Here is a 13,299-nt window from a genome sequence, read left to right on the forward strand (position 1 = left end):
GGCCGGGCAAGTACGGGGGTCTTCGCCGGAAACGGAAAATTAGAGGAAGGAGGAATAGGAGTGGTGTCATGGATTGTACGGGCTGCAAGGATTGCAGAAGAGAATCCATTTGTGTGGGTTTCTTTTGTTCTTTTTTTCACCTTTTTTGTGGGTATGATTAGTAGAAGTGGTAGGGCAACTCAAAATGTTGCTAAGTTGGACGAGATATTGTGGTGCCTTTTATATGCAAAATTTGTGCTACTGTTTGATTTTGTTTTTTATTTTTTTGGTGCTGCTGTTGAATTAGTTCATGCTGTCTAAAATTAAACTAAAGGAGCTTTAATGAAAGGGGATTTTCCAAAAATTTTTTTTTTTAAGCAGCAAAATACGATGTCATAAAATACTGCATATATAGGTTCTCTTGTTTCGATATCTGCTGTCGGTCTTGCTGCACTTCGTATCTTAAAGTAAACTTGTTATATAGTTAACGATGACAAATCCCAATAGCGGAAAACTGGGAATTGGGAAAGGGTCCATTCTTTTTTAGCTTTTGTAATTTTAAGAAGTGTGATAAAAAGAAGTGTAAGATAAGGCAAAGTCATTACAATGTAAATGTGATAAAGATGACGAATTCTTATATGCTGCTTTTGCTCTCTGATGAACCGAGTTTTTTGTCAATTCTCCATTGAACTCGTACTTACTGCCGATTTCCCGCTATACATTTATTTTGGCCAATTTTCTTCTTAAATTATTATAAATTGCCGAGTTCCCGCTAGTGTGGTGTTTTATCACCTTTTAATCTTTTTTAATAAACAATATTATCTACACTAAGGGGTGAGGGAGTGGGTTAAGCCTCACAATGAGCTAGCAATAATGTGGTTTAAAATTGCCTTTGGCGAGAATCGAACTCAAAACCTCTCACTTACAAGTAAAGAGGAATACTACTAGACTGTAGTACTAAGCGGTTGTCACCTTCCATTTAGTTTTACGTTTTGGAAGAGCCACACATGTTAGTCATTAAATTTGTTTGTTATTTGTTACTCTTCCTTCTTTTAAAATTTGATTTTTGATAAAATTTAAATGAAACATGAACAACCATAGAGGGAAAATTGGCTATATACAATAGTGTAGGGGGAATTAGTTAAAATAAAAGTTCAAAGGGGAAAATCAATAATGGCGGATTTAGGGGGCAAGTTAGTTAAAGTAAAAGTTCAAAAGGAAAAATCGACAATAACTGACAAGTTCAGAAAGGAAATCGACATTATTTTGTTCTTAAATTTCAATAAGTGATGGGTGCGGACGTTGATACCTTTCATTGACAGGCTTTTAAACTGGTAGCCTGTTAGAGGCCTTAGTCCAAATTTGGCCCAAATAAGAGAGGATTAAATTGAATTTTTTTTCAAAATATATATTGAAACCTGAGTTGTGTTAAATCTAAAATATTTTCGAATTGGTGAAGACATTATAAATTTATAATCAGATGAAAATGGCTTCAATTTTTCAAAATATACTACTTGGTTGAATGGAAATGGGAAAGACTAATCAATTAAAATGAATTTACATTGCGTCTCATAATTAGTGAACTTAAAAATAATGAAACAATAAGATATTTAACATCGGAAGAGAGGGTATGAAAACTCAGACCAGTGAGTTTTTATTTTTATATATGACACATTTTCATATAAACAATAGCAGATACCATATTGTCTCACAGAACTTGGTAAAATTAATTTTCTTGATGTTTGTGTTAATATCAAATCATAAACGGTAATATTAAACAAAAAATTTTAACTTTCATCATAAGCAAATTACAATAACACACGTGTAGACTTTTCTTTTGTGGTTTTAATATATTATATAAGTATATACTTCAGTTTGTGATTTGCAAATAAAAAAAAAAGTGTATTAATTTTAGGTTTTTTGGTTAAAATGGTCTCTGATGTTGATATAATCCTTCACTTTTATTTTTGAGATTTAAAATTGATAGAAGTGGTCCCTGAATTTGTCCATCAATCATTTTGGTCATTCAATGAAAATTTCGTTAAATAAGAATTAAAGTGACAAATATACCCTCAATTTTGTCAAATCATTATGACTCATTTTTTATTATGTTGAGGATATCTTTGTCATTTGATCCTTATTTAATAGATATTTTTCACGGAAGTACAAAATGATTGATGGCGAACAAACTCACGCACTACTTCTATCGATTTCAAATCTAAGGGATTAAAGTGAAGAATCATATCAATCTCATGAACTAATAAAAAGCCTTGAACTAATAAAAAGCCTTGATTTTAAGGAGTGTATTTCCATACATGAAAAACAGATCTAAAGTTATATCATCCATCTCACTCTCGGCGGTCTGCACATCAACATCCAGTGTCGAGACAAGAGAAAACATCAAGACAATTTATATGATCTAACAGGGCAGCTTGACCAATTCCAGGTCATGATCATGATGGATAAACTGTAACGATGATATTGGTACTTGTTGATGCACAAAATCGGTGAAGATTTTGGAACAATGTAAAGTGTCAAGTTTGTGACCTTCGCTCAGTTGCTCCAGTCACTAGTGAGGATAAGTATGTAAAAAGATAGAGATAGGGAAGCAAACACAATATGTACGTGGTTCCCCCTAAGTTTGGCTACGTCCACGAAGTAGAGGAGTTAGCCATCGAGAAAGGTACCATTATCTTCATCTCATTGAGAAGTATGATTTTCGTTTTTGAATCACTTGATTTCGTTGAGTATTAAAGAAGTTATGAACGTTTAAAGTTTACCCAGTTTCCGGCGAGTGTTCCAATTTTCCCGCAAACCAGTCACCTTTCAGGCTGTTTTCCAGCTATATCCGGCAACCATTGGGCTTCCAAATAGGTATAATCTTGTTCTACACTTTCCTATCTTCATTTTGATATATTATGGGTCGAATTTGGTTAAGAATTGATTGAGTTACGAAGTTTTGAAAATTGCCTAAAGAGTTTTTAATGGAATGAACAAAATCATGGATGGTGGACAATCTCATGGACCATTTCTATTGATTTTGAATCTCAATGACCATTTCTATTGATTATGCAAATCTCAGACACCATTTTGGATATTTAGCCATATTAAAAAGAACAAACAGAAAGGTGATAATATATTGGCAAATGCAAAGATATATATTTAATCATCTGGATAGGTACTCAATCCCAGTCCATTTGCCAACTCAAGCTAAATAACCAAGCACAGTGCGTCCTATTTCTTGAGCACCAAGCCACCAAACTTTAGAAAACGCCAGGTGTTACTTGAGGGCGGAAAATCTTCGATGGATCCCCTTCCAGCTCTCGCAGTTATACATACATAAACTGATAAGCACAATCTTCTTTCACACACAAACAAATGAATAATGTTATGGAGACTAAATTTGTAAACTAAATAACATGAAAGTTAATGATTAGATTATTACTTATGTTGATAAACGTGCTCATTTCTTATTGGTGACACATTATTTAGTTTGCAAATTTAATCTCCCTAGCATTACTCTAAATAAATATATCACTGTGACTCATGATCATCGATATATTTTTATATACTTAAAGAAAACAAGGAAAAGGCCTCGCGTCTTTCTCACTTTGAGTCCTCACTTCCCACCTAACCTCAATATTCCATCTCTCTCTCTCTCGGTTGTACAACCTCAATATTCCTTCTCTTTCTCTCTCTCTCTCTCTCTCTCTCTCTCTCGGTTGTACAAAGTACACACATGCTGATGCAGCTCAACAAGGGCATTCACTGCAACATTTCCTGCACACATAGGTTAACTAGTGCACTGTCCTATATATATGCTTTGCAGTACTTCTTCTGGTCATATATCATAGATCAGATAGACATATAGTTGTACAAAACTAATTATACAAACAAGAAATTCTTTTACTAATTACATATATATGGACAATTCTATACGTGTGCACAGTTGTATAAATGTATAAGATAACGCATAGTTGTACACAGCTAGTCGTAAACAAGATCTCTTCGGGTCGCTAGCTAGGACACGCTTATATACCAAATAAATAGTATTTACAAAAGGCGCACTTTTCTTGCAAATATGGAGCCACCAAAGACATTGATCTGATTCGGGCACCATATATAGAGCCGCCTTAATTATATTTAGCTTTAGATGTCAACGTCCTCACCAACATTCATTCATTCTCACCATCCGCACAATATATATCACATCTTTAATATAACAAATTCAACCACCAAATAAGTACAATCGAAATAAGTCAATCAGTGTCAGTTTTCAGAGCTGCTGAGGACAGTATGAGCTACTGATATCGCAAGCACAACTGTACATAAATCTACCATTCCTACCGACCAAAAAAAAAAAAATTAAAATTAAAATCGTAACATAAGCAGTCCATCAATTATTACACCATGACAAATAATTTTGCAACTCATCCACTAATTTTATTTCAATACAATAATAACAAAACAAAACAAAAAGGAAATTAAAGATAAATTTGCTTACATATTAAACAAAACAAGAGACTGTCTATATACACAAAGAGAGAGAAATAAAAAGTCCCACAAAACTTTTTAAAGTCTCTCTGTAATTATTTTGTTTTTCAAAAGAACAATTAAAAACGCGTGCAATTTACCTGCCATTTTTACTGTATGTATACTTTGACATTGCACCCCAAACATGTTGCACACTGTTTCTCTCTCCTCAATCCAACTCTGTTTTTTCATCGCCATCAGAGTGGACAAACCACCCTTTTACTCGGTACGGCGACGAGTCGACTCGCTCTCGGAGCGGTGAGTCCAAACACGTCGTTCATGTCAAGCTCACTAGGTTTCATCCCATCAGGCAACTCCCATGTAAAACAATGAAGCATGTGCGCCACCGCCATCTCCAGTGCGTACAACCCTAGCTGCATTCCCGGGCACGACCTCCGACCGGACCCGAACGGAATGAACTCGAAGTTACTCCCCTTAAAGTCAGGCACACCTTCTTTCAGAAACCTAGAGGGCTTGAAGGACTCAGGGTCTTCCCACGAGTCCTTGTCACGCCCAATTGCCCACGCATTAATCATCACGCGCGATTTTTTTGGAATGTGGTAGCCAGATACTACAGCGTCCTCCGACGTCTCGTGGAGGAGTAGTGGAATTGGCGGGTGGAGTCGCAGTGTCTCTTTTAGGGCACATTTTAGGTAAGTCAACTTCTCGAAGTCGGCCTCTTCAGGTCGACGGTCCAGACCCACCACATTAAAAAGTTCTTGTTGGACCCTCTTTAGATCTTCCGGGCTCTTCATCAGCTCCGACATGGCCCACTCTATTGCCGACGCCACAGTCTCCGTCCCGCCAAACATTACGTCCTGCATGTACATAGCATATACAATTAGCTTACTAATTTGCATATACAACATGTTATGTATTCAGATCGTCAACCTAAACTATTATTTATTTTTAAAGTTAAATATGTTAGACTTTCTATCTTCATAATCTCAATCAACACAATATATTATATCTGATCAGATAAAAAGAATAAATTAACCAAAAGTTTAGTCCAAAGAATGCAGGTTAAAGAGACAATATGCAACCCGAATGTGGGATTATAATCTCTGATATAAACATGTGTAATAGTTATTTACCATGATGATGGCCTTGATGTTATCCCTAGTAAGTTTGATGGCGTTTTGCAAATTGTCTTCAGATTCATTTACTTTAGCTTCTTCACTGTAAAAAGCCAACAAATCATCCACCATGTCCGTCTCACCATCATTCAATCCCTTATTGTTCTTCTTCTTCTTCTCCATGTGATCGTCTATGATGGTGTCAATAAACCGATCCAACGACTCACGAGCCTTAGCGAGTCTATTGTTTAGCCCCTGAGGATCAACCCACCCTAGGCTGGGAATAAAATCAGCAATATTAAAAGCTCCAAACAACTTGGAGAATTCCTGCAGTATCGCAATAAACTCATCCTGCCCCTCCTGCGAACTCGTACCGAACGCCGCCCGATAAATAATATTTTTCGTGAGCGAAAAAACTAACTCTCCGATGTTTACAGGCGAGCCAACATGAACTGTGACGGTCCTAACCGCCGAGTCCACTTCGTCCCTAACAGACTCCCACGACTCGGCGCGTTTGCGACTAAAGAGCTTCATGACGCAGAGCTTACGCATCTGGCGCCAGAAGGGCCCGTAGTGCGCGAAGGCCATGTCAGCGCGGTCGTAGGTGAGGTAGCTGATGGCGATGGTGGCCGGGCGGTTGGAGAAGATGTTGTCTTGGACTTGGAGGACTTGTCGTGCCACCTCAGGGTTGGAAACGGCAACCATGTGTAAAAACCCCATGCGGAGGTGAAATATGCCGCCGTATTGCTTGGCCAGCTTGGCGAGGCCCCGGTGGGTTAGTTGGTCCATCATTAACATGTTGCCAATGAGGGGTAGGCCTTTGGGGCCGGGCGGGTACGGTGGTAGTCGCCGGAAACGGAAAATTAGAGGGAGGAGGAATAGGAGTGGGAATATGAACACGAGTGGTGTCATGGATTTGAAGGGTTGCAAGGATTGCAGAAGAGAATCCATATTGTGTGTGTTTCTTTTGTTCTTGTTTTTTTTTTTACTTTTTTCAGTGGGTATGCCTAGTAGAAGTTGTAGGGCAACTCAAAATGTAGCTAATTAAGTTGGAAGAGATATTGTGGTGCCTTTTATATGCAAAATTTGTGCTACCGTTTGATTTTTATATTTTTAATTTTATGGTGTTGCTGTTACATTGGGTCATGCTATCTTAAATTAAACTAGGGGTTTCTCCATTTTAATCCTTGATAAATATTGAAATTCAATTAAAACTTTATGTTAGATTATATATTCATTATAGTCTTTTGACTAAAATTCCATGTCATCATAAATATTAAAATACATATTTTCTAGCTCTTAAATATTTAATGTGTTTTTTTTTTTTTTTTGTTCCCATAATGCGGCATTGATTATTATTTGACTTTCTCAAATGATAAACAAACCTCATCTAGACGTCCAAAAAAATATTAGTGATAATCAAATGCACATAAATCATAGTACCAAGTCAAATGCACCTAAATCATGGTACCTACCACAATAATATGCATATAAAAAAGGTGATGTCATTACAATATACTATATGCATAGCCCTCTTAATTTTAGAATATGAATTACTAATTTCTCGAATATGAACTAAAATCAGTTTGAAATTTGAATGAAAATAAAAAAAAACTACTACAAAATATCATATACATCCTAAAGATAAGCTATAATAAATGACGTCCTATGATTGTTAACCAAAAAAAAAAGTCTTCATTACAAACATTCACAAAAGGGTATAATTGGAAGAATAACAAAGAAATAAATGATAACTAATGGGTCAGCTACTTAATTTAATTATTAATCTTGCATACGGTATTTGTCTAAACTAAATCTTTTTTAAAGATTAATATCGTAGGGAAGGTGGAAGCTCTATAGGACAATTGCTTTGGGCTATTTTGAAGCTAAGCTATATAGGAAGAGATAGAAGTGGCTGGCTACTAGCTTTGTTTTTGCTATTAGCTCTTGCTAGTGCTAGTAGTTAGCTTTAGGAGCCATTTTCAAGCTGTAGAATAGCAAAATAGCGTTCCTTTAGTCAAGGGCGGTGCCAAGATTTTTTCCTTGGATGGGCTAATTGAAAAAAAGTACTACAAAATCATATGTTTATTTTTTGCTTGTATAAACTTATATAATAATCAATATAAAAGAACAACAATATAATATAAATTATTCTCAAAATCATAACCCTAACCGATAAATTCATGGACCATATAAATAATTAACCTATTAATTAAATCAAGAATAATATAGAGATTAAGAAAGTACAAAGGTGACATTTACTGGAAAATCGCAACGGAAATTAAGGAATATTGCGGAGACAAGGATTTAATTGTGGATTTAAAGAAATTATTTTTCTTTTCTTGAGTAAGAAGCACAAAGGCTAAATTATATATGGTAAATGGTCTTTTTCTTTAAAGAATATGATAAAAAAAGGATTGTAGATAGAACTAATTTATAATTTTTAGCATAAAATGTATTATTTATTACCTGTCCTCTATAAAATATACATTAAATAATAATCTCTATTGAAATTGAGTAAACTATAAACATGATTTTACAAAAGAATAGTTCTATTTACAAGCTCATTTTTACTTCCAACACATTCTTATTAATTTTCTATCAATGATTATCTCCATCTCATTCAATTCGAACAACTAAAAATTGAGAGGAATGTGTGAGAAGTAAAAATGAGTGCATAAATAGCACTACTCTTACAGAAATCCTTACTAGGCTACATCCCACCTTAACCTGTGGGTGGCTACGCCATTGGCTTTAGTAGCTGTGTACAACCAAGCAGGCAAAGCTAGTAAGTAGCCTTTTTGTTTCTATAGCTTCACGCCCCCTACCCTATGGTAAAGAAGAGGAACCAAGGGGTTTACAGGTACTATAATTCGGCTTATAGAGCTTCTTTTTGGCCCCATGCTAAAGCCAAGCCCTATCCCACCTATGCCTATGCCTCAAGTAAATAAATTAGCTAATAGCAACTGCGCTCCTAATTAAACTAATTCAAGGGGTTTTGTCTTTTGTGTATTTAAGATTGTACGGTTTGAAAGTTGGACTATTTGTCTGTAAAGAAAAAAAGTAACAGTATCATAGTATGGATGGGACATAAAGAAGTTTACCCGTTTTTTGGATTGTCTTTTAGGCAGATTGTCAACCCTCCTGTTTGAATGTCCTTCTCATCCTTTTTCTTTGTGCAGTCACGATTAAGCCATATTAATATTTTATATTCTTATTGTTTTTTGTCTTATTATCTCTATAAAAAAATCAATATAAAATGTTGACGTGGTTTAACTGTGACCACACAAATAAGAGCGGATGGGAAGGGCATCCAAACAGGAGGGCAGACAATCTGCCTCCTTGTCTTTTTTCCTCATTATCCAAAGGTCCGAGTCAGCTTTGGCATATAAATACCAAGAATACTACACTTATAGCATTTTTCATACTGTATTTGTATCATATTTTTAGTAGAAGTATTAACCCATCAGCACATGTACGTCTCACTTAATTAGAGAGGTTTACAAAATTTGGAATGAAAAATGTAATGAGAATAGCATTTTTGATAAATACGTAAAAATACGAATATTCTACACTCAGAAGAAGAAATGAGAGAGTTGGTAGAGTTTACTCACAGAAACGAACATTCAGATAATGATAGGGAAACTAAAATTTTAAATTAAATGAGATGTCACCAATAAGAAATAAGTACGGTAATCAACACTTAAATAATAATCTAATCATCAACAACTACATTATTTGGTTTACAAAATTTAATTTAAAAAGAATCCTAGCATTACCCCAGAAAATTGCTTCAATTTGACTTTGTCTAAAGTAAAGCAATTGAATATTTATAAACTAATTTCTAAGCTACCCTATGTACGTATTAATAAAATTATATTATATCTCAAAAAAAATTATATCTCAAAATATAAATTATATTATATTTTCAATATATTGTTTATTATGCTACCAAAATTATGACTCAAAATAAGATATTGTAAGGTGATGCCATTACAATATACTATATGCATAGCCCTCTTAATTTTAGAAAATGAATTACTAATTTCTCGAATATGAACTAAAATCAGTTTGAAATTTGAATGAGAATAAAAAAAACTGCTACAAAATATCATATACATCCTAAAAATAAGCTATAATAAATGACGTCCTATGATTGTCAACCAAAAAAAAAATCTTCATTACAAACATTCACAAAAGGGTATAATTGGAAGAATAACAAAGAAATAAATGATAACTAATGTCGAATTATGTAGGCTGATGTCGATCAGGAACTTAATTTAATTATTAATCTTGTATACGGTATTTGTCTAAACTAAATCATTTTTAAGGATTAATATCTAGTCTCCTAATTAAACCAATTCAAGGGGTTTTGTCTTTTTGTGTTTTTAAGATTGTATGGTTTGAAAGTTGGAACCAGGATCCTCGCCGGATCCATTCCCTAAGGATTCTAGGGATCACGTAATCGTGTTCATTTATCGTATATTGTGGGGTCAGTTTTCATTAAGTACTATTTATATTTGAATTTTAAATTTTAAATTTTAAATAATTTATAATCGTACGATATACGATGAACGAACACGGTTGCGTGATCCTTAAGATCTCTAGAGAATGGATCCGGTGAGGATCCTGGTTCTGAAAGTTGGACTATTTGTCTGTAAAGAAAAAAAGTAATAGTATCATATTATGGATGGGAAAGGAAGAAGTTTACCCATTTTTTGGATTGTCTTTTTTCCTCATTATCCAAAGTTCCGAGTCCGCTTTGGCATATAAATACCAAGTAATACTACATTTATATTATTTTTCATATTGTATTTGTATCATATTTTTAGTAGAAGTATTAACCCATCAGCACATATGAGTCTCACTTAATTAGAGAGGTTTACAAAATCTGGAATGAAAAATGTAATGAGAATAGCATTTTTGATAAATATGTAAAAATACGAATATTCTACACTCAGAAGAAGAAATGAGAGAGTTGGTAGAGTTTACTCATAGAAACGACAGTTCAGATAATGATAGGGAAACTAAAATTTTAAATTAAATTAGGTGTCACCAATAAGAAATAAGTATGGTAGTCAACATTTAAGTAATAATCTAATCATCAACAACTACATTATTTAGTTTACAAAATTTAATTTACAAAAAATCTTAGCATTACCCCATAAAATTGCTTCAATTTGACTTTGTCTAAAATAAAGCAATTGAATATTTATAAACTAATTTCTAAGCTACCCTAGGTACGTATTAATAAAATTATATTATATCTCAAAAAAAAAAATTATATCTCAAAATATAAATTATATTATACTTTCAATATATTGTTTATTATGCTACCAAAATTATGACTCAAAATAAAATAGTGCTTATTTGGAAAACAAATCTTGATTGATTTGTTTTGCAGGTTTCTTTTTGTCTTTAGGGTAAAACCCTTGGCTATATTTAACCCTCGCTTGAATGTAAATCATGCATGAATAATCCGTTAGTAATTAAGTACTGTATGCCAAAGGTGAAAGATTTGATGCTCGACCTTATTAGCTATGCCGAGTAGTTGTCAAGGTTAGACATTCCAGCCATAGACGGTTTCATTTCACCATTAATTACAAGATTAGCTGGATTAGATTGCGTGTTTTTGCATCACCATATCATCATTTATTAGTTTAATTATTCTTCTGGCGCCATCGGATTTGATTTGATATTCTCCTACTTCTTTTCTCCTAATACTCTTTCCATTATAGGACCAGTGTGAACCACACTTTGAAATACTTCGCGTCTTTAACGAAAATCAACATCAAAGCACTGTTGAAGTATCTCCTACATCAAAGCTTTGATGAAGTTAAATCTTGAATAGTACTGCCCAGGCATCTATTTTTATTTTTCACATAACTCTCTCAATTTTTAACTGTTGGATAAAATAAATTAAAGAAGATCAATGATAAAAGGTTAATATGTGTGTGTGCGAAAATAAAAATATGTGAATAGAACTACCCTAAATTTTCTTTATACTAAATGATTTCACTACTAATTATATCGAGATTTTTTTTCAAAAATTTTACACATATTAGATTGAACATGTAGTTAAATTGAAATATTATCGATATTAGTTAATAGTGAGCGGCTAAACCCTTTTCAAAACTTTGAGCAGCACCCCGAAAACTACCTATTGTTAGTTGGAATCATTTAATGGCCAATACTCCCATAGAGGTGTCTAAACATTACAAGACTAGATTATCAAAAAAAATATAATAAAAAATCATTACAAGACTTAATTCCCTAAAATTAAAGAAAAAGTGAAGTCTAGAGATGTGGTAGTGGACCGCCACTTTGGGCACGAACATCATTCAAGTTTTGACACGTCTTTAACAATACATGCGTTTGAGTGTACTTCCTGCCTCGTTTGGTATTCTGTTACTAGTTAGCTTCCTAAACAGGTCAAGTTAGTGTTTGGAATTGGAAAGGGATAACGACTGCCTCAACATCATCAACTGCCTTGTGTGAAAATTCACATTCCTAAAATTGTTGAGTGGAAATTCACATTTTAATTTCACATTTGGGTTTTAGATGAATTTTGAAATTAATTTCTGTATAATATTATGGTGGTTTGAATAGGCAGCTTGTCCAACAACAAAAAAAATTGTTAGCACGATCAGTTATTGGATAGACCCAAAACATGTTATTTTTGTGTCAGGTTAACAAGTAATGCAAGAAATTGCTATGCTTATGAAGATTGTTGTTAAATGTAGAAAAACAGATAAAAAGAAAAGAGAGAGAGAGAGAGAGATTACAGTGATCACCTATACAGGTGTTGCTGTTTACAGACTTGCAGAGCAAGTTACTCTAACCTCCTTCTTATACCAACTAACTATATCTCTAACAAATCTTATCAAAACCAAATTCCAACTAACTACATATAACAACCTATTTAATGTCTTGACAAGTGGCATTGATCTGACCGTTGATTACTTTCTCACTTGGATCACAGTTTTTTGTTTCATCCTTCTTACATCCCTCTTCAATTTCATGCTCGAGAGAATTGAGCATGAGATTGCTACAATGTTGTTGGAACAATGGTTCAAATAAGCCATTTGTAAGAATGTTTGTTGATTGGTCTACGGATGATACATGTTAAACTTGAAGATCTCCTCGAGTAACTCTCTCACATACAAAGTGGTAGTCTATTTCAATATGTTTTGACTTAGCATGAAACACAAGGTTTGTGGAGTGTGCAATGGTTGAAACATTATCACAATATATCATTATTGGAGATGAATATAAAGGAATACGAACATCACAAAAGAGTTGTCGAATCCATGCAAGTTCAACAGTAGTGATTGCTAGAGCCCTATACTCAACTTCTGTGGAAGATCGAGAAACTGTATGTTGTTTCTTAGATGCCCAAGAAATAAGATTTGAACCAAGAAACACTACAAAGCATGAAGTTGATCTCCTATCATTTGGATCACCTGCCCAATCTGCATCACTATAAGATTGCATGAGAAACCATAGGAATATGTATGAACTGACAAGCTTGATTTACTAAAAAAAAAGCTATGTCAGGTCTTGTAAATGTGAGGTATTGAAGTGCCCCAACAACACTCTTATATTGTTCAGGACTATTATAAGGTTTCTCATCATCTTTTAGTAGCCTATGATAAGGTATACATGGTGTAGCACATAGTTTAGAGTCCTGCAAATCCACTTTATCAATCAA

General features: G+C 33.9%; 1 protein-coding gene across 1 annotated transcript; it reads right to left on the reverse strand.

Moving 5' to 3' along the window:
- Positions 1-4,422: 4,422 nt before the first annotated feature.
- On the reverse strand, positions 4,423-6,599 carry LOC137746467 (cytochrome P450 84A1-like). The gene is made up of 2 exons (XM_068486484.1): positions 5,607-6,599; positions 4,423-5,330 (listed from the first exon to the last, which is right to left on the reverse strand). Exons 1-2 carry the CDS (start codon positions 6,537-6,539, stop codon positions 4,710-4,712), a joined length of 1,554 nt encoding a protein of 517 aa, XP_068342585.1. The 5' UTR covers positions 6,540-6,599; the 3' UTR covers positions 4,423-4,709.
- Positions 6,600-13,299: the final 6,700 nt, after the last annotated feature.

This window comes from Pyrus communis, chromosome 10 (genome assembly GCF_963583255.1).
Source record: "Pyrus communis chromosome 10, drPyrComm1.1, whole genome shotgun sequence".
NCBI classification, from domain to species: domain Eukaryota; kingdom Viridiplantae; phylum Streptophyta; class Magnoliopsida; order Rosales; family Rosaceae; genus Pyrus; species Pyrus communis.

Coding starts and splice junctions, on each gene's coding strand:
- LOC137746467 (XM_068486484.1), bottom strand. CDS start 6,539: ATGGATTCTCTTCTGCAATCCTTGCAACCCTTCAAATCCATGACACCA. Junction 5,331..5,606: donor ACATCAAGGCCATCATCATG/GTAAATAACTAT, acceptor ATGTACATGCAG/GACGTAATGTTTGGCGGGAC.